The 25,827-nt window shown below is 38.5% G+C and overlaps 2 protein-coding genes across 4 annotated transcripts in view; one reads left to right on the forward strand and one right to left on the reverse strand.

The window, feature by feature from the left end:
• Window positions 1-4,690, reverse strand: part of LOC131347096 (fibroblast growth factor 14-like) — a 57,656-nt gene extending 52,966 nt beyond the window's left edge. The window contains exon 1 of one of the 2 annotated variants that reach the window (XM_058380964.1): window positions 3,646-4,690. In XM_058380964.1, coding sequence (XP_058236947.1) covers window positions 3,646-4,087 — 442 coding nt within the window. In that variant the 5' untranslated portion in view covers window positions 4,088-4,690. The remainder of the gene's footprint in view (window positions 1-3,645) is intronic. The other variant, XM_058380967.1, reaches the window with a different exon arrangement.
• A 10,467-nt stretch (window positions 4,691-15,157) lies between these two features.
• Window positions 15,158-23,299, forward strand: zgc:136472 (uncharacterized protein LOC678514 homolog). Of its 2 annotated transcripts, XM_058380047.1 has the most exons (11): window positions 15,158-15,372; window positions 16,836-17,042; window positions 18,742-18,875; window positions 18,960-19,097; window positions 19,259-19,366; window positions 19,489-19,614; window positions 21,757-21,954; window positions 22,063-22,183; window positions 22,300-22,481; window positions 22,864-22,953; window positions 23,061-23,296. In XM_058380047.1, the coding sequence occupies exons 1-11, from the start codon at window positions 15,195-15,197 to the stop codon at window positions 23,121-23,123; spliced, it is 1,545 nt and encodes a 514-aa protein (XP_058236030.1). In that variant the 5' UTR covers window positions 15,158-15,194; the 3' UTR covers window positions 23,124-23,296. The 2 variants fall into 2 exon arrangements, with proteins under 2 accessions (XP_058236030.1, XP_058236031.1); XM_058380048.1 differs by lacking the exons at window positions 22,063-22,183; window positions 22,300-22,481 and having other exon boundaries at window positions 23,061-23,299.
• The last annotated feature ends 2,528 nt before the right edge of the window (window positions 23,300-25,827 follow it).

Below are 25,827 nucleotides of genomic sequence, written 5' to 3' on the forward strand. Positions count from 1 at the left end.
TAAAGTCCATTTTCGATTAGTTGGTACTGGTCCAGGAGAAACGAAATCCAAGAATCCTACTTGGAGACTTCTATTACTAGGGGCTCATATATCAGACTGATTTGTGAAAGGTTTAATGGCCATGAAAATAAAGCCAACAACACTGATTGTATTTTACTTTGCTTGGCCACATATTTAGCTTGTCGTAAAAGTGGTTTAAACACATAAAAGGCAGGTCTAATAGACAAATGGATTAAGTGCCAGTAGGGGGCTTCAAGCTTTTATGCATGTTTTGGGCCACTGTTATTGAAAAGAACTCAGAAAGGAAAGATTTAATGGGGCATGTAAATTGTACCATAATGTAAAGCATAATGTACAATGGATATCACTTTTGTTAATAAGGCATGAAAAATGATCTACATCATAATGTGAAGCTAAATCTACTATTGACCTATACTGAAATATATTGAACTAAACTGCAAATTGTTCTCAAAAGAAATTTTTCTACATAATGCACTTGCTTACAGTGCATGAAAAGACTTTGTCTTTGATAGTTTGTTTTTCACAGTGATGCTAATGATCGGTTTGACACCAACTATTGAGACACCATCAAAGCAAGCCAGTGCAATGATCTGTTTCTAATCACCTCTGGAGATTCACAAAGTGACAATTAATACTGTATTAATCGAAAATAATCACTGGGTATAATCATTTTCAAGTGTTATTATTGCAGGTGTGGCTTAATGTGAGAAATACTTCAAATTCAAGTATGCTTGATTATTATGCAGCATTTTACTACATATAAAATAGGCAACTCCAAATAAGGAGTTTTAAACGATAATGAAAAGGCAAAAATTAACTGCAAATGAATTTAGTATGAAACCTCTAGGAAACCCATTCTACTACAGAACTTTCAGGATTCTCTTCTGGATTTGCTCTGTGCATTGATAAGGTAAGGATGCTTGAAACATGAACTCTGTTAAACATCATAATTTGGGCAAAAGAATGATTTTTCAGAATGCTTATGAGAGGGACTGTGGCTCAATAAGTTATGGAGAGTAAGCACCAGATGAAAACGAGTACCAGTGACTTAGAAATTATGAGCTGCTATCATTAACAGAATATTAATAATGAATAAGTTGAGGTTGTTGGGCCTGTCTCTGAAAGATACTTTGGTGGGACTGGAAGAAGTCAGCAGCATTCCATAAGACAATTATATTTATGCAGGACATGCATCCAAATACTCTGCCCCACTTCTCAAGTGATTTGAGCTTGATTGCTAAGTTGTGGTCCCATCTCAATTTTCAATCTAGGAGGCTATGATGGCTGTTTTACCAAAAACTGGTTTTAAAATCAACAAACTCATAGATTCCATGTACTGGTGGCTCACAAAAGTTTCTAATAATAAGAGTGATAATATTGAGTAATATAACGGTAATAAGAGTGGTAAGGTTTTTTTTTATTTACTATTTGTTAAACATGTAACATTATAAGTCAGTTAAGGAAAAATGTCATCAACTTACTAACTGAATTAACAATTCAATTATTTACACCCAATTAACACCAAAATACGTGAGAAAATTTTGTATTTTCCCCCAGTGAAGCCAAATGTCACTTTTTCTTTATGAAATATTCATTTTTGCTATATGGAGAACTCAGATACACTGATATACACTGATATCACTTCATTTATTCACCAAATAATCCTGAGAAACAAATATTTTAAGAACTGTGCACATGCTCATTTGAAACAGGCCAAAACTATAGCTATTCTATGGTGACATGGCCTATTCAGATTCATTTTTATAAAGGCAACTGTGACTGTCCTAGACTTAATTTGAGGTAGCTGGTCAAAAAACTGGATGAAGCTAGTAAAATAAAGACTGAAGAATTATTATTATAATTAACAGTAAGTCTCACATTACCAAACGCCTATATCACATCATTGCAGAAAAACACTGGATAAAAATACATCACATTATGTGACACTTTCTTCTCTTTCACTGTGTTTTTGTTGCTGCTGAGCAGTTAAACAGATTGGCTTCTTAGATCAACCTCTCAGATTCTAAACTAGTATTTAATTTTAGTATATTAAATCTGTTTATATACAGCAGTAGAATGTTAATTTCTAGTTAAATAAGCTTACAGATCACATCATATAGATAATAGTTTTAAAGTCGGGGTGCTCTTAAAAAGCCCTATAAACACAAAAATATAACCAAATGTCAAATATATAACACGATTTCACGATGTTATTCTTTTGAGCTGAGAGCTGTGCTACTGCTACTCTATCATATCTCAAGTACGTCAAGAACATCATTGTAGAACTATGAAGTATTAGAAAAACCTAAATAAGTAACATGTGCAGCGTGACAGGTTCCGTTCAGATTTATGTACAGTATATAAGATTCCGCGTGAAAACCACGAACCTGGCAACACCGTTAACTAGACTGTGTTTTGATTGTATCGAGGACGCATCAGGACGCAGTGCCGTTTACACTACAAGTGCAATCTCACATGCGTCCAGGATAACCTCAGCTTTCACACGTGCACTTAGTCCATTTATGATCCAGTCACCTGAGATTGATATTAAGACCAAGTGTAAACGGGCCAAAGCAGCAGTAGGTTCTAACATCAAATATAGAAGCCACCACCTCCAACTCTCAGCTAGATCTCTCTGAATGAAGTTTAAATCATATTCGAGGTTTCATTGCTCGCACTGTGATGTTATTAGATATCACACCATCAATATGTTAATATTAACATTAACATTTAACATTAATAAAACGCTTGCTTTTAGACGCGGTTCTGCACATCACCCATTCCACAGCCTCAAGCTGTTGATTCATATAAGCCAAGGCAAAGTCTATGGCACTGAAAATAATGTGTTTTTGTTTTGTTTTTTTTACTGATTAATTGACGTTGCCGCGTGCTCGAAGCCACGAGCTTATTTTGTTGGAAAGCGAAAGCCTTGCGCATTATAAATATTTTATATTTTCGTCGCTGCTCACGTCAGCGACTAGCCTGGGGGGAACCTCATAGTTCATTTGCAATAGTTTTGCGTGATTTGCATGCGTTTGCTGCATGGACTCGTCGGCTACCAAGTTTGTTTGTTTGTTTTTTTAATGGCACTCCATTCCACTACCTGACTGAGACGTTGTCTTATTTTAAAAGCCATTAAGCTTTGCACTAACACTGTACTGCAGTAGCCGCTCGTACACTGACAGTCTGGAGAGCGGGGACAGTAAAGAAACGCGCGCGCACACAGCAACAAGCGCCGCAGTCTCAGTCTGGGGTACACTGATGATCTAATGATTTATGATGGCATAAAAGTTGCTTGTCCGATACAGAATCAGAATCAGACTGTAATATACAGTAGATTTTTATACATAAACAGACTGGAGTACACAGTAGATTTTTGTGCTACGCCTTTTAATGCTCGGGTGCCAGCAGCGAGGTCTGCAATAACTTATCCCCTCCACTCACGCACTCTCTCTCTCTCTCATACACACACACACACACACACACACACACACTTGCGCACAAATGCAACTATATTAGAACACCCATCACCGTGAGAAACGCACACTCGAGCAGTCAGGGAAAATCTTGGGAGTGATGAGGAGAGAGTCAGGGTGAGGGATAGTACATATGGGGGGGGCTTACCACTTGGGTTCTTGTTTTTCTTAAGACTCTTGCCACAAAGACACTGCAGCATATGCGATCCTTTGCTGAAAATGTTCCAAAGAAACCACATTGATTTGGGCGAAGAGCAGTCCAGCAGCCTAGGCACCCTCATAGGGAAGGGCTCTTTGCGATTGCATAATAGCCCTGCCGGATCAGTTCTGTCGCACGAGAATGCTACTTGTACCATAGAAATCGCCGTGTGATGCCCCGGCTCGTCTGCGTCTTCATTCAAGTGCAGAAATATTGCGTGCCACTTTAGGACGGCGCTTGGGTTCACATCCGACTCGTTAACAGCGGCGGAGCCTGCCCGGCTTGTCCGTAACCCGAATAGACTTTTTCGATCGCATTTGTCGCGCGGGGGTGGGTGTGTGGCCTGATCACGGTGCGACGCGAGGGCTTTCAGCACAAAATTACATTGCATATTAGTTCGGCGCTCCCTGGTTAAGGGTGGGATCTGGTCTGCGCGGCGTCAGAAGCCAGGCGAGGGCGCGTGCCTTCGGTTAAGAGGACCGCAACGGTAACCCCCAACTAAGCACATCGCCAGTGTTTCTATCCCCCCGTTTCAGTCAAACATTTCCAGAAGCTGCGGGATTCCAGTTATCCCTCAAAAACTTCAGTCTTTGCCAGTCCTTTATCAGAGCAAACCCCTTCGTGCCTTTTCCTCAGCCTATATTAAACTGCCTCGGGAGCACCGGTAGCCCCTTTCCGAAAGTGGAGCGCGTCCGGCGCGAACGTGCCCGCGCAGTGTGGAACCCGCGCGCCTGAGCAGGAAGCGGGAGTGTGGGTCGAGACCAGAGACTGGAATCCCATTACGTAGACACGTGGCTCTCACATCGGGCTCGGACGCGATGCTTTCGGCTGGAGCTACTTATCTATGGCCTCCGTCGTGGCATCGTGCTCCATCCAGATTCATCGCAGCGTCCACAGGGAGTGAGGGAGGGAGTGTGTGTGATAGAGAGAGAGAGAGAGAGAGAGAGAGGGCGGTCACTCAGCGCGTGCACTCGGCGGCATTCTGGAGCGCTTCATCAAATTGTATCGGTGACGCTGTTATGTGTGTGGTAGGGATGGGGAGGGGAGGGGAGGGAGGGCATTGGGAAAACGTTCACAGACCGGAGCAACAGCCGCAATGGGTCTTTGGAAGTGAGCTGAGTTCGTGGATACGTCGAGATCGTCAGCGGCTGTCTACGTTTCCAGCTTCTTCCCGAGACTGCAGTCTGATAACACTGCACCGGATTCGAACCTAGAGAGAGAGAGAGAGAGAGAGAGAGAGAGAGAGAGAGAGAGTCTGCTTCACCCCACATGCTTTGTTTAAGCTAATCATACGATGTTGCGTTCTCCTCTGCAATCAATCAATTCTGTGTAATGGAAGTAATTAGAGTATGTTGCTGTGAACAGTAATTCCAGTCCTTATGCAGTTACATTAGGTGGTAGCTAAAAAAAAACATGTCTCAGAGAGATTCCTGAAAAATTGATCAAATCCAGCTTCTTGTATTTGCGATGAAACAATGAAACAGTTCGAACAGAATATATAATATCTAAGAAATTATTGTCCACAGACAATGCTGGGATCACTGAATTCTAGGTAAAAGTTATGCTACAATTAGGATGGGAATTGACTAGTTTGCAAGAATGTATTTGGGTTTATTTTGGAGCTCAGTTGGAGAGTCAAAGCCCAACACTACAGAAAATAATGGTATAGGCTTCTGAGTCCAACGTTCATTCATCTAAATGCACCACAAAGTTTTGCCATGGGCACTGCAACATGGTGGCCCTATTTCCATATATACTTCCCTTGAAAAGCGCCAGCATGCTCTGTGGTCCTGCCAAGACATAATTGGCTATAAACTGTTTCAGGATGCAGGAATTTACGCATTGTGAACTACACTGACTGCTTCTGAGGCAATAATAAATCCAAGTATATTACATAACCAATAGGTATAACCTACATACATTGTTTTTTGGAGAATTCAGTTTTACAATTATACCAAGAAATTAAAACCTGATCCTAGAATGCCATTATAGTACAATATCTTAAAAATAAAAAAAAGTTCTTGCCTATATAGACTATAGACTAGTCATTTTGGATGTTCAGGTCTTTATATAAACCCTGGAAAAAGGTCTTTAGGCAAAAACTGTTGGAGAAAGATATGCTGGGGCCTCACTGTAGCTGTTCTCTTGAATTTAGTACTACAACACCACTGCCATCTACTTTAAATGTCAGCTACATATATCAGCCATTACACTGACATACAGTCCCCACTGAAAGTATTAGAACAGAATTCTTCTGTTTTTTTGTTATGTAAGATGTCAGCTTTCATTACCAAGTGAGTAAAAGTAAAAAAAAAAAAAGGTAATAGCACTTAATATTCAGTTGCACATCCCTTGCTAGTAATAACTACATCAAGGTAGCAAACTACAGACATCACCAAACTGTTGTTTTTCCAGGTTTGTTGTGCAGCCATATTCAATTGTTTGTTTCGGGTCCCTTCAGTCTCCTCTTTAGAAGATGAAATGCTGCTCAGTTGCTCAGCCAGTTCTTACTGCTAATGAATGGTTTGGCCTTGAATTCTTCTTTGAAGCAGTGGATTGTGGTACCTTCACCCTTGCTCTCTGGAGGTTGTTGGTGATGTGACTTGACTGTTGTTTTTATGGTTTTACGACACAGCTCTCACAATGTTTGTCATCAGCCGTTGTTGTTTTCCTTGCTCGACCTCTTAGGTTTCTGCTTGTTAGTACATCAATGGTTTCTTTCTTTTTCAGGACAATCCCAACTGTTGTATTGGCTACACCCGATGCTTGTGCAATGGCTCTGATAGATTTTCCATCTTTTTTCAGCTTCATAGACAGCTCTCACTTAATGTTAGTTTATCTGTTTTAACAACAAATGCGGTCTTCGCAGGTGAAACCTAGGATACAAATCATATTTATGATCATTTGAACAGTGGGTTCAATCAAAAGGTCCAGTTCAACTTAACACATCTTGTTGTAAATCAAAGCAAATGAAGGAAATAAAAAGCTGATACTCCGATCTGATATTCATCTTTTGATGTGAAATCCAAATTTTCCCTTATAATAATCCTTTAATGTGTATCAAAAAAACAACAACAAAAAATTGGCCTTGGTGTTCCAGTACTTTTGGAGGGGACTGTATGCACCTGCTGTCTCTGTTCCTGGCACAGTAACTACTGTTTTTAGGAGTTTTAGGAGAAATAAAACCGACTCGGCTAACTTTTCTGTGAGTTTGCACAGTGTGTACTGTTGCTGCATCACAGCTTCAGGGTACCTGGTTCAATCTTGAGCTCATGTTACTGTGGAGTTTCTCATATTCTCTTCCATGTCGGTGTTTATACCTGGTGCTCTGTGAGAGTCTGGCATCTGATCTACAGTGCATTCATGCCTAGTGTTACCAGTATAAACTTCAGATCCACCACGGTGGAGTGATTGCTGAAGATTGAATGAATAAAAACATAATTAAAAAATTAAATAATTAATCAGACTTTCAGCAGATGAATTCAATGATTTTTATTTTACTGGCCCAACAGAGGTTTAATATCTACTTTTAATAGAAATTAAAGTAACTTTTTTTTGTTGGAGGCATTTTAAGTACTGTCTCATCCCTAGTGAATGACTCTCACTTGTATTTATATTTAGCTCACAGTAGGAGAAGTATTCACTGAGAAGCACTGTATCATATGAAAACCAAGTAAATGCTATTTAAAATATAATGATTGTGGGGAGCTCCTACACACAGTTTAATGGGCTACCACATGAGAAATTAAAGAGACACGGCTGGCTTATCTAACAATGAACCCACTGTACTGACTAAAAGGTATTTATCAGTAAAGGACTCTGAAAGAGAGAGAGAGAGAGAGAGAGAGTGTGTTGAGAAAAATGCCATAAGGTATCAAGGTCTACTTGAGTTTGCAAGGTATTCTGTTATATTCAGTGGTTAAGTATGAGTCAGTTTCACACAGGAGGCCATAACAGATATTGCATTGTACTGCTGTATTATATATATTATATCCGATGCAGAGTCATGAGTCAGCTGTTCAGCTAGCAAAATAAAGAAAACGTCCTCACTAAATCACTTTAGTTTTAATGTCATTTGTAAATTAATCGTGTCTCTGGAGCATTACACTATTTACAATGATTGCAATGCAGATTTCAAGTTTGCTGCTTCTGAAAAATTTTGGTCAGGGTGTACAACCAATCAGAGGTGAGACAGACAAAGCGTCCTGGGAATTCAAATATTTATTCAAATATATGACCTTAGAATTCTCTTCATGTCTAAGAGAATTCTAAGAGAGTGTGTGTGTGTGTGTGTGTGGGTTTGTGTTGTGTGGTCTGTAGAAAGAGAAGCACTTATAGTTAGTTCTAGATCATTTATAATATGTCCAGTAGATGGCAGTCTGTATGCATACAAGAACAGCTGCATCTCTAGAATCTTCAATTACGGCAATTTATATATTTATATAATATAATAAAGCACAAGTCTTACATACACATTCAAGGCTTTTGTTCAATAGCCTGAAGTAGGACAGGTATAATCAACTGATATTCATGTATTTTTTAGAGGCATGCAAAAATTATGAATAAAATTTTTGCTGCAGCTCACTATATAAAACAAAAGATTATTATTTTGTTATATATATATATATATATATATATATATATATATATATATATATATATATATATATATATATATATATATATATTTATTATTATTATTATTTATTTTTTTATAATTTATTTTTTGTGAGCTCTCTAGAAAGACTTTATTCTTAGGGTGGCACTCTTCAGGTGGCACATATAACCAACTGACCAGTGACCATTTTGTTGATATGTTCAACTGGGCATTTTGTAAAAATGAACAGACAAGTGGATGGCGGCAGGTATGGTGTCCTCTGCTCACCAGATAATGCAGTAGATGTACTGGAATGGGTCTAGTGTGCAGAGATGATTGCTCTTTACGTGTCTCATGAATACCTGCTTGAAGTATTTCATGCCAATAGATATGAGTGCAACAGACCAGTAGTCATGGACACAGACACAGACGATTGCTTTAAAACAAGGATGATGGCAGTCATCTTGGAGCACACAGGGAGTACTGCTTGGATCAGGCAGATGTTGAAAACCTCTATTAGGACATCTACAAGTCGATCAGAACATTTTCCGACCATTTCCTTTTGTTGTTGTTTTGTTTTGGAGGTTTGCATGTGTGGTGATGGTCTTGTCATCACATCAATGCACTTATGGCTTATTACTAATGCTGTGGGGTCTTCCATATTTGTGTAGTGGTCATTTGTAGCATCCTCTGTTTCTCTGATAGCATGAGATAGACTGACAAACTAGGAAGAATAGCCCTGTTAATCAAATTATAGACTGAAAGCAAATTATTTTAATGAGTAGTTATTTCATTATTAAGAAATATGAGTTTTTAGCTGAGATTTGTAACTGGACACAGAAGGCTTTCTTATAATTAATGTTGAAAAATGAAAAAGAGTTAAAAGATATTAATTAGTACTCCTTTCTTGCTATATACAGTTCTGCTGAATATCTAATCAATCCCTGCAACCCCTTTATCCAAAAGACTCACATATACATTTTAGTAGTAGGTTCAGAAAGTGTCAGTAAGGGGAAAAACCCTCTTTCTGGCCACCTGCTCTGGTTATAACCTGGTTATACCTGATCTGGTCTGGTTACTGATCTGGACACCTGATCTGGTCTGGTTGTTGATCTGGACACCTGATCTGGTCTGGTTACTTTTTAGCCAAATATTATTACACTTCATCAATGTAGTTTATGGTTCAAAAAATATAATAATAATAATAATAATAATAATAATACATTTTATTTATAGGCGCCTTTCTCAACACCCAAGGACACCGAACAATGAGTTACAAAACAAAGCACATAGAAACAATACGACAAAAAAACAAGCAACAATAACAAAAAACAAATACAGAAGACTGTGTGAGAGGGCAAGTAAGATTTAGGAAGAGTAAGCGAGCTTAAACAGGTGAGACTTGAGTCTAGATTTAAAGATAGACAGAGAGTCAAGGTTACGGATGTCTGGAGGTAAAGAGTTCCAGAGCCGGGGAGCAGAGCAACAGAAAGCCCTCTGCCCCATGGTGGCGAGACGAGCAGAAGGCACAGAAAGATGAAGAGAAGAGGCAGATCTAAGAGAACGAGACCTAAATATCACACCACCTAAATATTCAATAATTAACTAACGATGATGATAGTAATGATTAACTGAAATAATAAACATTTTGAATCTTTATGTGTTACTGGACCTATTATTAAAATGTATCAGCCGATCTTACTTTACTCTAAAAGGAAAAATAAAGTTGTCCTTGGTGCAGGCTTCCTCATGATTTCCTCTGTTTGTTCAATGCAGGCATGGATGGTTGTCTTCCATGGCAACCACAGCAAGAAATGGCCACATTATTCACTTCCCAAGTCTCACAAGCATCATCCATCTGTATGTAATATGTGCCCCAACCACCTCATTAGAACATAATGTTGCCTGATGTAATTTACTTACAATAGCTGACAGAGTCATTACTCCATTATGCAAGGAACACAGTGGCCTTCATGGAGGAGGTCCATTTGCTGGGAAAGAATCAAATTAAAAGGAATTACAGAAACAAATGTGTAAGTCATAATTACAATGCTGTATATTATGTTTAGTACATTGTTTAACATATATGTGTTCGTTGCATGAGAATAGGAGGAAACATGACATATATGACACAGTATTAAAAAAAAAAACTGACAAGAGGTTCAGGCAAGAGATCTGACAAGCTGAAGGCTGTTCAGAAAAACCATACTTTTAATAGTACTAAAGAGTAAGGGGTGCCTGCTTCAAATGAGCAAGAAGGACTAAACCTCATGTCTTTAAAAGACACAACAGTAAGCTTTCATTTTTAGCATCTGCGTCACATATTTGCAAGACAAATGTTTAGTCTTTTTGTGGAACCGCCGATGATTAAAAGAAAAAACACATTTCACAAGTGTGTGAACTAACAACAGCAGACTGTAGATTCGTGCAGTTTATTATAGTAACAGTTTTGTCATTTGATATCCATTATGGGTGATATTTCACAACCTGCTTCACTGACACAAATCATCAGAGCAGTCATTGAGAAGGGGAACGAGAAACAGAGTCTCAGGTGTACCAAATGCAAACAAGCTGTGTTCTATGCATTAAAATTACGTTGTGAAATTAAAATGGTGTAGTATTTTGGAGGAAATACTAAAAGGTGATGATCTAAACATGCACTTTGTTCAAATCAATTATTAAAATTAAAATAAAATTTATCCCAAAGTATAATAGGAACTGTAGGCTCAGAAAGAGATCTAGGGTTAGTGTAAGGGTTAGGGTTCAAATCTCTTTAATAGAATGCATACAGGAATATGATTTGGTATTGGTCATGTACATGTAAAACAACAACAATAAACAACTTCAGCAAGCAGCCACAAACTATTACAAAAAATGTTCAACAATAAATAACATCATAAGTATAAATAAATAAATTATAAATAAATTCAATTCAATTTGAAACTTGTATAGTGCTCTTAACAATGGACCCAGTCCTAAAGCAGCTTTACAGAAGTGTAGAAACAAAGAAAAAATTATAAAGTTTAAAGGTAAGTTATTATTCATCCCTAATATTTATCTTTAACGAATCAGGCGCCGGTTTCTTGCCTACCACATGACAGGCCTGGGTTCTATTCCCATCCAGTGCCCAAACCCCAGCCATTGGATGCAGTGCCAGGCCCAAGCCCAGATAAAAAATGGGAGGGTAGTGTCAGCAAGGGCATCTGGCATAAAACCTGTGCCAAGTTGTTGTGTGGACCAGTTGGTCAGCTGTGGTGACCCCTCACACACGTAGGGAGCAGCCGAAAGATCAACATTTATCTTTAATGAGCAAGCCTGAGGTGACGGTTGCAAGGCAAAACTCCCTGTGATGATATGAGGAGGAAACCTTGAGAGAAACCAGGCTCAGAAGGGAACCTCATCCTCATTTGTGTGACACTGGTCAGTAAATAATGTAAATGTTATGTCCTATAATGTTCTTTCATTAACAGTTTATAGTCATGAGGAACCAAGAGCTCCTGAGGAACTAATAGGTCAGTGTATCTTTTGCCCTCTAAGTATAAATATTGTGTTATTTAAATCATGAATGCAGCTGACCATTAAGTGTGTAAAAGTCTAGCTTATATTATCATTATTAATATTATAAGAAATATGTTATTATCATATAACAATTGAAATATTTGTTTAACTGCCAAAACCGAATATTGAAACCCCAGATCCTCTATAATTATATATATAAATGCAGCCCTGTCTAACAGCTCTGATATTCACTCCTATGCTTACTCTCTCTTCTTGGACGCTAGATTGTGTACAAATTGTATTATTACTTATACAGTAGATGTTGTATATTCAGCAGATTTGAATGTTGTAAAATAGTATAAATAATATGTAGTGACTTTGGAAACAGAAATTACACGTTCTGTAATTATACATGAAAAATGAGAAAACTTCCCCATAGTGGTTTTCATATCTCTGTCTCCATCTGCTGGTTTGGAAAAGAAACAGTTGTGACCTGCTGGCCAAACAAGGGGACAAAGTTGTCTTATGCACCCCATTTTACACCAAAATGTCTTCAAGAATTCTGGTATCAACAGATTCATTGGTGTTTTTATATCATAAGAACTGATCAGCTTCAAAGAACTGACTGTCCTGAACTGTATACACTACTCACAAAAAGTTAAGGATATTTGGCTTTCGGGTGAAATTAAAAGTTAAAAGTTCACGCTACAGTGATATTATATCATGAAAGTAGGGCATTTAAGTAGAAGCATGCAATGGTGATTTCCTCATCTCAAACAATTTATTGAAACAAAAGCCAACAACAGTGGTGGATATAACACAACAAAAAATGTCAATGTCTCAATTTGTCATGTGCCCTTGACCATCAATTACAGCTTGACAACGACGTCTCATGCTGTTCACGAGTCGACTTATTATCCCTCAGGTCATTGAGGTTCTGGGGTGCGGGGTTATGAGACTCTACACGGCGACTCAGCTGATCCCATAGGTTTTCTATGGGATTCAGGTCTGGAGAAAGTGCAGGCCACTCCATTTGAGGTACCCCAGCCTCCAGCAGCCGTTCCCTAATGATGCAACCTTGATGAGCTGGAGCATTTTCGTCCATGAAGATGAAATTAGGCCTGTGTTGTTCACAATGACTGGATTAATGATGTTATTCAGGTAGTATTGGCTTGTCACTGTACCATTCACAAGATTTAGGGCAGTTCTGTATTGAGTAGACACACCTGTGCAGACTGTAACACCACCACCACCAAAGGCTCGTCTGGTGACAACGGTGGCTGATGCATAGCGCTCTCTTAGACGTCTCCAACATCGTTGGCGGCCATCATTTCTGCTCAACGTGAATTGACTTTCATCAGAGAACAGCACTGAGGCCCACTGGTCCCTTGTCCAGCGTAAATGCTCCATGGCCCATGCAAGACGATGACACATGTTGCAGGTCGTCTATCATGCAGACCACGCTGATGTAAACGGTTTCGAATGGTCTGACGTGACACTTGGGTGCCTCTAACCTCCCTTAAATGTGCCTGGAGTTGAGTGGCATTCATCATCTGGTTCCACAGGGCACTGTTCACAATGAAGCAGTCATCAACATGGGATGTGGCCAAAGGACGTCTACTTCTATGCCTTTCTGTGACTCTTCCAGTCTCTCTGTATCTCTGTCGCAACCTGCTGATGACACTCTGTGACACTCTAAGCTCAGTGGCCACTTCCCTCTGAGAACATCCTGTTTGAAGCCTCGCAATGGTGAGGTACTGTTGATCAATTGTTAGGTGTGGTCTTGGTCTCATGATGTCAAAATATGAACAGCATGATGAAGAGGACTGTTTAAATACCAATTCTAATTGAACCAGAAAATGTATTGGTCGATTCATTGATCAAACACTTAAAGGATACTTTTGATAGATACTGACCACTGCAGACCGGGAACACCCCACAAGTGCTGCAGTTTTGGAGATGCTCTGATCCAGTCGTCTAGCCATCACAATTTGGCTTTTGTCACACTAGCTCATCATTACACTTGTCCATTTTTCCTGCTTTTAACATCAACTTTGAGGACAAAATGTTCACTTGCTGCCTAATATATCCCACCCACTAACAGGGGCCATGATGAGGAGCTCATCAGTGTTATTTATTTCACTTCTCACTGCTCATAATGTTATGCCTGTTCAGTGTACATCTGTATACAATAAATCTTTACACAATGTACTGTTTACTATACAGAATGTACACTGGTGGGTGCTATTTTGTGTATCTGTCCTGTAGTGTTTTGTCTTGTACTGTTTGCATTAGGTTACACTTTATGTGGCTAGGACAACTTACTTTAAGTTTCATTTCACTATGTGCTGTGTCAGCTAAATATGGTTGAAATGACAGTAAAAGCTTCTTGACATGATTTGACTTGACTATAGATATATGGATCTTGCATCTGGACAATGCATCTGGACACACTGCCTAGTCCACAACAGAGTTAACCGTAAAGGCTGTAAAGATCATGCTTTTTTAATTTGTTCAGAGAAAGTGGGTTCCACTTTGGACAGACTGTTATTCAGAGATTTTACACTGAAGTGCTTAGCGACTAAGGGGAAAGCATTAGGAAAAATGCACTGCATGAAAGGACAACACAAATACCACATGCATACACAATGTACACATATTATCAGGCCACTTGGGAGACTGACTCACCAGATTGTAAGCATATGATACCTACTGGCAAACAAGCAAACACATTGCCAATGCATTTTAGCCTGATTATCAGCATTACCCACAGACACTGTCTCATCGCCTAAAAGTAAAAGCTAATTATGGCATTTGTACAAACAGAACATATGACTCAAGTCTAGACTCTATTCTCTGTTTTCCATTCATGTTCATGGTGGGGAAAATAAACGCTGTTTGTTTCAGTCAATTACACATTGTTATTAATTACCTTTATTAGGCCATTTCAACATTTTATAAATTTGCGTGGCACCATTTGTACAGAATTTTTACGCGGTTTGTTTTTCATGATAATGTGATGATAATGCACCATTTTAAGCCCATGGGTGTTTGATACAGTATACTCTGCAGAGTGACTTCTCCTTTTACTCCAATATGTGGCAGCTAACTGTAATAATGTTAAACTGTAGCTTTGAAGCAATTGTTCCGTTGGAACTACAAGTGAGTACAGAGGTTATACAAACATACCAGTCCTGGCCAACAGACAAAAAAAGGTCACCCCGCTACTCCTTTATGCTGGTGGTGAGTCTTATCTCTGTTTCTTTCTCTCCTCCTATTGGTTATAAGTAGTTCATTACCAAAGTACACAGAGATATCAGTTACTACAAAGAGTCATTATTCATACCCCTCCATATGCTCTAAAGGTTACTAAGCCTGTGAGCACAGTGTAAAACAAGACAGCATGAAGCCCATGCAGATATATATCGTGTGCATTGAGCTCTTGCTGAGTGCATGCTTAAGTGGGATACTGGCCAAAAAAGAGGATGAACCCATTTCAGAGGATAAAGGAGTGCTGGTGCTGACTGAAAACAACTTAAACCAAGCACTTAAACAACATAGCCAATTACTGGTGCATTTCTGTGAGTATCTTTGTGTGTGTGTGTGTGTGTGGGTGTGTGTGTGTGTGTTTTTACACCACGCCTTTCATAAAGAACAAACATTTATCATAGAACTGAAAAAAGGGAAACAAATGCTTTCTTTTTTTAGTTTTCTCTGAACTGTAATGATTACTGCAGGTTTCAGTTGCTGTCATTCCAGCAACTTGAACTTGAAGTAGTTTTAGTATAAAGCAGGGGTGTGCAATATTATCCAGAAAGGGCCGGTGTGGGTTTTTATTCCAACTGAGCAGAGTCTATCGAAAGCGAAAATCAGTTGATTAAACAGGTGGAGTCAGGTGTAGCTTCTGCTTGGATGGAATGAAAACCTGCACCCATGCTGGGCCTTCGAGGATAAGATTGTACAACCCTGGTATAAAGCCATATGGTCAAGTATCTGATCAAAATGTAGTAATAAGGTTAATAAGAGAATATAAAAATACTAGCACATACATCAATAATACTTGTGACAATAACTTTTTTTGACGGTCTTGTTTTACATCATTAGTAACCTTTAAATCACATGGAGGAGTATGAATAATGACTTTTTGTAGTAACTGATTGTCTGTGTGACAAAAACAGAATCAGAATAAAAAGACTAAGAAGAGAATTGAACATAGAATTGAACTATGCAGGTAGGAAAATAAAATAATATACAAATATATTATATATGAATGCAGATTGGTGGTAGAGCAGTACAATTTTGAGCAGTCTGTTATGAATAAAGTGCAGATTTTAGCTCAATGTATGCAATATGTGCTGTGCATGGATCTGGATGAGGAAGTGGGTGTTGTCCAGAAAAGTCCAAGCTCTAATCCTATGTGTTGACTTGGTAGAAGCCCTGAATGGCCTGTGAGAAGAAACTATTCTTTATTTTCTCTGTGTTTGCCTTTGTGGAGATGAAGCTTTTCCCTGATCTGCAACAAAGTTCATTGTTCAGTTGGCTGAGGTTTGTTGACTGCTTGCTGCAGATAGACTGCAGGTCAGTGTGGATGATACTCTCAGCTGAGAGCACCACCCTCTTTAGAGCCCGCCTATCCTGCTTAAAACTGTTCCCAAAGCAGGCTGTGATGCTTACTGTCAGGATGATCTGAATGTTGCAGGTGTAAAAGTAACTTAGCACTTTAGAGTCTAGTTTAGAGTCCCTTAAGTAAGGTGGTAAAGACGTTGATGGGTCTTCTTCACCAGGGTGTAAATGCGACAGAACCATGCGTGATGCAGGCCCTGCGTGATGTGAGCACTTAGGTCTTGTTAATCCTAGGGGGATGGTAGCAGCTCTCCTGCTTCATCCTGAAGCCCACAATTTCTTTTGTCAGACTGAAGTACCAATCCATAAAGAGTTTTATTATTAAGTTTACATTACTTAAACCTTCTTCACCTTTCTTTTTGCATTAATGATCATAATGTAATGGTGTTTTTTTTCTAATTAATATTCATTTTTTGTATAGATGCTCCACTCTCTGGTGAGTCTCTTGGCTCAATTCTAGAATTTGCAAAGGCAGCCAGTGAGCTCAAGGAAACCAAATCATCTGTGAAACTGGGAAAGATTGATGTCTCTAAAGAAAAAGACCTTGCCAAAGTCTTAAATGTAACTACAGTGCCATCATTACGACTGTACATCTCCGGAGACAAGTATAACCCGGTTCAATGTCCAGGTATGTAGAAATAATACTAGATAATTTATTATCATGAAACGATACAGTCATACTCTGTACTGTTAGAAAGTTGGATTAGAAAAAAGGCCATGAGAATTTTCTATTTTAAATCACTTATACAAATAACCTTGAACCTAGAGCAAGTTGCTCACAGAAACAAACAAAACCTTATCAAGCAAATATTTAAATAACAAGCCGTGGCATAATTGTGGTGTCTGGGCACATTATTAGAAAGGTTTTTTCAATTCCTCTTCTTCTGGAGGAACTTGCTTTTGACCTTGCACACTCATCTATCAACTGGCTAAATGGCCAGCTTGAGTCTTTTCTGTTTTAGTTTGGAGTTTAGTTTTAATCAGATCTATTACGGGAAATATCCTTCTTTCAGTTTTCTTTCCACGCACACACTTGGAGTTTGGAGGGTTTTTTTTTTCTCTCATCTACTTATCTTAGTCCAGCTTATAACAAACATATCAATAGCAAAAGCAAATTCATTTCGGATTCTGTGATTTTACATGCATTGGGTTTCCTTGCACCTTTAAGCTGCATTTGTCTACTGCCATGAACTTACTTCATGATGCTCCAGGAAAAAGAATAAAAGCTGTGTAGAAAAAATTTTGTCAATTGGAGTAACAGGCAGATATTTGCAGGCGATTAGTCACAGAGTAGTCGTAATAGAGTGACTTGACTTCCATAACAGCATTTTTTCCCCCCATTGCCAGAGAAATTTTTTCCCAACCACAAGCAACCCTATCAAGCTACAGCTTAAAAAGTATTGCTACACCTTGTTGAATGTCAAGAGACTTTCTAGTTTCTCGAGCCCTATTTATACCTGCCCTTTCCCGTCTGTCTTTGGCAAATTGTTGTTTGTTTGGTTTTTTTTGGTTCTTAATTAGGTTTATCCATGTTGTGCCTTTTGTTTCAGTGAAGCCTTAATGTCTGCATGTATTTGTGTTTTGTTTATTTCCTGTCATGTTTAAGTTACAGTGCATCCGGAAAGTATTCACAGCGCTTCACTTTTTCCACACTTTGTCATGTTACAGCCTTTTGCGTGTCATGGCAAAGGCTGTGAATACTTATGTACATGTACAAATTTGCAGAGATTTCAAACAAACTCCTTTCAGGTTGTCATTATGGGGCATGGCTTGTAGAATTTTGAGGAAAATATTGAATTTAATCTATTTTGGAATAAAGCTGTAACATAAAATGTGGAAAAAGTGAAGCGCTTTGAATACTTTCCGGATGCACTGTATGCCGTGTTGTTAGGGTCATTTTAAGTTAATAAAAACAAGGAATTGTATCCTGCACTTGGGTCTGACTGGCGGCGTCTTTCCGAAATCGTGACAGTCGCTAGGGTGACGGAAGAGCAATTTTCTACTGTATTCTGTGGGATTCATGGGGTAGTACTGCTCAAATGGCACTGCTCTTAACCCTTAATTGAAAAAAAAAGAAAGAAAAAAAGAAAAACCTAAATAATAATGGCGTCTGCCAAATGGCATAAATATGAATATATAAATATAGCTTAAATAGCTATAAATATTGCCGAGAACACGGGCTTGTTTTATGCAACAGCATGATGGCTTAATTATTCACTTCCTCACACTACATTGTATACAAATGGTCCAGATTTGAAAGCATTGAATAAGCTTTGCGCTATATCAATATTTAAAGAATGAACTAAGCAGACGTGTTTGCACTCTAGTTCTGAAGAGCTCTACTGCCATCCTAACATGGCTTAAAAGGAGAGAGGGCCCTAGTGCTGACCTTATCACAGATCTCAGCCAGCTGGAGAGCTTAACTGCAGAAGAGGAGCTTGTGGTTCTAGGATTATTCAAGGTGATATCTTTTGTAGTATTATAGCGGTTTTGTTTTGTTCTTTTGATTTAACTGTAATCACTAACAGTTCCTATGTATATTTAGGATGTTGAGACGGGTTTAGTAAGGCTTTTTTACGACGTGGCTGCTGATATTGCCGACTTGCCCTTTTGTGTAACAGGAAGCAAGCAGATCTTTAGCAAGTATAATATATTTGATGACTCAGTTGTGCTTCTCAGAAAGGTAAGAAATTTACGAGAAATGGTAATATGAGTTGATTCATTTGCACTATAGGAACTGGCTTAATCTCTTAGCTTATCAAAGTTTATCAAGTAAAAAAAAACTGAATAAGGTCACACAGATATGGAGTCACATTACTGTTACAAATATTTGTGTTTTTCTAGTCAAAAACAGCAGAAATGTTTAAGCTGACCAGCCAAACAGTGAAAGAGGATGTCATTCACTTCATTAGAGTCCATGAGATGCCGTTGGTGACTGAGTACAATGGCATGGTTCGTATATTTTGTCTTCGTAGCTTTTCCTCTAAACAGCTTGAACTTAGTTGCTAAATGTCATGAGATTTTGAGTCTCACGAGTTCATGTCATGAGATTTTGTCTCTTTCCTTCCCCTCAGACATCATCTAAGATACTAAACTCTGTGGTGCAGAATCACTTGGTTTTGTTTACTGATAAAGCTAAGAAAGGATTCAAACAAATATATCGTGCCTTCAAAAGCACTGCCAAGGAATATCGAGGCAAGGTAGGAATACAGTGTTTCAGTGAAGCATATGGTCTCTTTGTATATTTTACAAGCCTCTGGAGCTGTACTGGAAAAACGAACACCATTCTTCCAAAACAAAAAAAAAGTTCTCACATTTGGTGTTTTCCTGATGGATTGATGTCACTCCAAAACCTTTGCATAGGCTTCCAGCAAGTTGTGATCTGGTGAGTTTGAAAGCCATAGCATACCATTTAGTTAATTTTCATACTCATCAATCTGTTCAGTGAGCCCTGATACCCTGTGGACCGAGAAAACATCATACTGGAAGTGATAACTCCAATCAGTTTGTGATGATTTGTTATTCCAGACACTCCTGGAATAATGGAATAATCTCAGCACCACTCACTGTGCTGCTGATAAAAGGTGCAAATGATATCTTAAATAAGCTAAATATTTGATTATCTTATTATGTTTCTTAAAAAAAAAAAAAACTAATTTAGGTATTATCTATTCACAAACACTGGCCACTTTAATAACAACACACCTGCACATTCTCTTGGCAGAAAAGCAAGACATATAATAATAATCATACAGATACAGCTCAAGAGTTTCAGTTCAGCAAATATCAAAATGTAATCTGAGTAAGATGAACATGTGAATTTTTGGTGCCAGGTGGTGCTGGTTTGAGTATTTCAGACACTGCTGATCTCCTGGGATTTTCACACATACCGCTGTCTAGAAAATACACAGAATGTTGTATGGGGGGAAAAAAAATGGTAATTTGCTTTGGTAACTCAAATAACCCACTCATTACAACCACAGAGAGGCAGTGAAATGGTTAATAGTTTTTAATTTGAAGATTGAGGTTCAAGCCAAGCTGTTGGGGCCTTGAGCAAGGCTCTTGACCCTCTGTATTATGGCATATCCTGTGTTCTGACCACAGCTTCTTAACCATCTGGGATATGGGAAGAATTTTTAAGAGCTAAAAATTCAAGCACAAAAAATGTGTATTTATATATACGTCTAGACACTCTGTGAACTTCTGAGAGCCACCTACACTTTCTTTTCTCTGAAGAGCTTGCAGAACAATGCCATTGAGGATGTGGTGATTACTAGAATAGATGTAATGGTGAATGATAGACATAGACATTTACATAACGGACAAACACATGACCATACTACTTCCTGCAGTCTGTAGTGAAGGGTAAAACTTTATTTTTCTGATGTGCCTATGGCAGTAGTGCCAAGCCTAACATCATGTAAATACATAAATAAGCTTTAGTTAATGTTTTCATCAAACTTCAATACTGGGAAAATAAGATCCAATATATAAGAACAAATTCAATATATGGCACCTTTTGTTTTAACCCATTAACAAACCCACCTGTGAACCCACAGCATAATAATGTTTTCCTTTGTATCTCTGTAACCATCATCAAAACACCATTTGAGGGAGAATCTTTTGGAAGAACCATATTCGTTTCTTCAGTACCATTCACAGACTTCAAGAGTCTATAACATGACTAATAAAAAGCTGTTCCTGGGTCTCATTATGTCCCAAGTCCTTATTTTAGGTACCTTGGGTTTTTTGGTTTTAATTCCTCACCAGTCTGTGTGTTTGGACATGGTTTCTTCAAATTTACATTTGGCATTTTTAATAGTATCATAACATAGTAAGAAATTCACAGTATTATGGTACTAATCTAGCATTTTACAAACACACCAGCACATTATCGGGTCAGTATTCGAAATAATCAGTGTTGCATAACCATCACATCGTAAATCATTGTATGACTGTAACCATTGTACCATGATATGATCAACTGTCATACCATGACACTGTAACAAATCTAATAACTTATACTTGATTTATTATTTGAAACATGACAGACAGACAAAGATGTGAGATCAATCAATTTGGCAGATTAGTTGCCACTCAAAATAGAAGTGGTAGTTCAGTGGTTAAGAGGCTACACTACTCCTTGGAAGATTGTGAGGTAAATAAACCCAAGACCACTAAGCTAACTAACTGGGCCTATGAGCAAGCCCTTTAACCCTCAACTGCTCAGTTTTAAGAAGAGCTTAATGTAAGTCACTCTGGAATACCATATATGCAATACAATACAATTAGTCTGTCTACACAAGCATGGCTTTAAAATTAAAATGAAATATTTCATATAGATTTTGTTTGTGCTGATCGACGCGGGTGAACCCCGGAACGGACGGATCTTGGAGTATTTCCGTGTGAGGAGGGAGGAATCGCCACTAGTCCGAATGGTTAACTTGACCGACAACTTACAATATCAATTACCTTCAGACCAACTGGATATACAAACAATTACTGATTTCTGTCAGAGTTACCTCCAGGGGAAAGTTAAGGTGAGAACACGCACTAGTCTCAAACATTCTGCTTATGTTTATATCCAGCTACATTGTTCCATCTAGATGTCTGTGTACAGTAAGTGCTTGAGTGTGTGTGTCTTATAGCCAAAGCTACAGAGTGAGCCAATCCCTGACGGCTGGGACAAGCAGCCAGTAAAAGAGCTGGTGGGAATTAACTTTGAACGGGTGGCTTTCAATGAAAAAAAGAACGTCTTAGTTCTTTTCTGTAGGTGCCATTACACTGTGTAGTATCATTTAAGCATTTTGTAGAGTTATCGCAACTCTATTAGATACATTGAGAGTTTGAAAAAAACAAAACAAAAAGTATCTCTATATGTTCAGATGCTGCATGGAGTTCTGAAAGCCGAGCGCTGTTTCCTTTATTTGAAGATCTTGCAAAACACTATAATGACACTGAGGATGTGGTAGTTGCCAGAATAGACATAACTGCAAATGATGTAAACATTCTCATGACAGACAGATATCCATCCATTAAACTATTTCCTGCCGTCTATGCGGAAAGGGTAAGAGATTCATTTACTATTAAAAAAAATTGTGCTCAAAAAAAAAAATTCTGTGTGCCATGTTAACCAGGTTAGTTCATTACCTTGTGTAATATGACATTATATAGTACCATAGATGACAAAGCCCCAGAGTGGAAATTTATTGAAAGCATATGAGGATGGGAGGAAGAAAGAAGGATAGAGTGCTAATGCTTAGGAAAATAGAGTATCATGGTAAAGAAATATGGCTTCGCATAAAAAGGAGGGGCAACTAATTTTTGTCTTGAACATAATATGTTTAAGAATTAAACTAATCACTCTAAAAGTGCACTCAATCATAATTGTAAATATCAGTGATCTGTGTGGCATGTTTCGCTTTTTACATTGTGCTAATATTTTTTAGGTGGTGCCATATTCTGGCCCAAATGAGCTGGAACCCATAGTTGAGTTTGTGAATGCTGGAAGAGCACAAGCCAAAGAAGATAAGGCTAAGGTCATCTCTCTCTCTCTCTCACACACACACACTCATCTTCTTGTTTTCTTCACAGTGCATTTTTCTTTACCATTTTATTCATATTTGTAAATGTGGTCGTCTTTTAGGAAGAGATAGAAAGGAAGAAATATCTGGATGCACAGAAAGAAGCAACTAAAGAAGAGCTATAGTACACACACACCCCAAATGTGTTACAGAAACCTATTTCTGCTTGATTGCTTGTAAAGTGTTAAGGAAAAATATAATAAATAAAATCTCTGTATGTCTGTGTTGACTAAAGTGAGTTGTCACATATTATATACAGTACATGCCACATGTTTTTTATTGTTTTAGGTTACAATGATTTTATGTATCTGAATTAAAGAACCTATACTTAGTTTCTATATATCTACCTCTATATGATTTTTTTTTAACAGTGTGACTCACATATAATAATACTAATTTTAGCTACGTTTCTATGTCATTTTACACTCTGCATAAACTAAACCTACTTATAAATGTAGTAATATATTTCAGTATCAGGATGTAACACCACCAAATGTGGAAAGGTTCCGGGATGGGTCTAGAAGCTTATGCAAGGCACTGCACAGTAAATGATAACAGGAACTTGTTTCATAAGCATTCCACAACATATCTACAGTGAGGGAAATAAATGACTTGAGCCCCAGCTGATTTTGTACATTTGCCCACTGACAAAGAATGGTAGGTTTATATGAACAGTGAGAGACAGAATAACAACAACAAAAAAAATCCAGAAAATGGCATTTCAAAAAAAAGTTATACATTGTTTTGCATTTTATTGAGTGAAATAAGTATTTGATCCCCTTCGCAAAATATGATTTAGTACTTGGTGGCAAAACCCTTGTTGGCAATCACAGAGGTTTCTTGTAGTTGGCCACCAGGTTTGCACACATCTCAGGAGGGATTCTGTCCCACTCTTCTTTGCAGATCCTCTTCAAGTCATTAAGGTTTTGAGGCTGATGTTTGACAACTCGAACCTTCAGCTCCCTCCACAGATTTTCTATTGGATTAAGGTCTGGAGACTGGCTAGACTGACTCCACAACCTTAATGTACTTCTTCTTGAGCCAATCCTTTGTTGCCTTGGGCGTGTGTTTTGGGTCATTGTCATGATGGAACACCTATCCACAACCCATTTTCAATGTCCTGGCTGAGGGAAGGAGGTTATCACCCAAGATTTGACGGTACATGGCCCCGTCCATTGTCCCTTTAATGCCCTTCACCTGGGGATGGTGTTCTTGGGGGTCATAGGCAGCATTCCTCCTCCTCCAAACACGGCAAGTTGAGTTGATGCCAAAGAGCTCGATTTTGGTCTCATCTGACCACAACACTTTCACCCAGTTCCCCTCTGAATCATTCAGATGTTCATTGGCAAACCTCAGATGGGCCTGTACATGTGCTCTCTTGAGCAGGGGGACCTTGCAGGTGCTGCAGGATTTCTGTCCTTCATGGCGTAGTGTGCTACCAATTGTTTTCTTGGTGACTTTAGATCATTGAAAAGATCCTTCCATGTAGTGCTGGGCTTAATCCTCACCATTCTCCTGATCATTGAAACTCCACAAATTAAGATTTTGCATGGAGCCCCAGACCCAGGGAGAATGGCAGTTATTTTGTGTTTCTTCCATTTGGGAATAATCGCACCAACTGCTGTCACCTTCTCACCAAACTGCTTGGCGATGGACTTGTAGCTCATTCCAGCCTTGTGTAGGTCTATAATCTTGTTCTTGACATCCTTGGACAGCTCTTTGGTCTTGGCCATGGTGGAGAGTTTGGAATCTGATTGATTGATTGTTTCTGTGGACAGGTGTGTTTTATACAGGTAACAAGCTGCCCTTCAAGAGAGTGCTCCTAATCTCAGCTTGTTACCTGTTTTTAAAGACACCTTCAGAAATCTTGCTGATTGACAGGGGATCAAATACTTATTTCACTCATTAAAATGCAAATCAATTTCTAATGTCTCTCACTGTTAAAATAAAACTACCATTAAAATGATAGACTGGTCATTACTGTGCCAGTGGGCAAGCATACAAAATCAGCAGGGATCAAATAATTTTTTCCCTCACTGTATAAATCAATCATATGAGAAATTTAAAATATAAAAGATTTAAAATATTTGGTATGTCTGAAGGAATTTGACACTTTCAGCAAGGAGGGTGTTAGACCCTCAGAGAGGTGCATCTGCATCAGTATGGTCTCCACAACCTCTTATTCATTGCACAAAGTCGGCCTATATGTTGTTTGTCTGCACTGTCTTGTCTTGTCTTGTCTTGCTTGCTAAGTGCAAACGTTTATATTGTTTTAAGCTAAGCTTAAAGCGGGGACTGTGTGTGAATGAGATATTAACACAGTAAAGTTAGTCTGATATTCGGACATTAGACAGACATTCAGAAGCGGTATTTTAGGGACCGTCGACAAATTTCTGTACGACTGAAATGTGGTACTTGTTACTTACCTGGCTACGTGCCCCAGTTCTCCTAATTTCTTATTAAATATACATATGCCATGTGACCCAAAACTAGTACCAAAATAATCTAATTGGAAACCCCCACGAGGTACACCTCTTGTTATCACAAAATATGTTTTTACTGATTTTTATTTGTAGACGGTCCCTAAAACACCACTCCACCATTTCCAACTATACTATCCCTAAGCCGCATAACTCTACAAAACTGAACTACCAAACTCATTTACCAAGATTCTTGAACAAAAATTATACGTGGTTTATATTCTAATTCATCTAATTCATTCGTCCCTTTACTTGTTGCTGTCCCATTTTCACGATCTGAATTTAGATGCTTGACATGCAGTCGCCCCACCCCCCCACCCCAATACTGTCCAGTTACTATTTCAAAAAC

Source organism: Hemibagrus wyckioides, linkage group LG26 (assembly GCF_019097595.1).
Source record: "Hemibagrus wyckioides isolate EC202008001 linkage group LG26, SWU_Hwy_1.0, whole genome shotgun sequence".
In the NCBI taxonomy this organism is placed as follows: Eukaryota; Metazoa; Chordata; class Actinopteri; order Siluriformes; family Bagridae; genus Hemibagrus; species Hemibagrus wyckioides.

What these genes read in the sequence shown, in the direction of transcription:
- zgc:136472 (XM_058380047.1), top strand. Translation starts at nt 15,195, where the DNA reads ATGAAGCCCATGCAGATATATATCGTGTGCATTGAGCTCTTGCTGAGT. An exon ending in ACCTCCAGGGGAAAGTTAAG is followed by an intron (nt 21,955 to 22,062) that starts GTGAGAACACGC and finishes TGTGTCTTATAG; the next exon opens with CCAAAGCTACAGAGTGAGCC. An exon ending in CCAAAGAAGATAAGGCTAAG is followed by an intron (nt 22,954 to 23,060) that starts GTCATCTCTCTC and finishes GTCGTCTTTTAG; the next exon opens with GAAGAGATAGAAAGGAAGAA.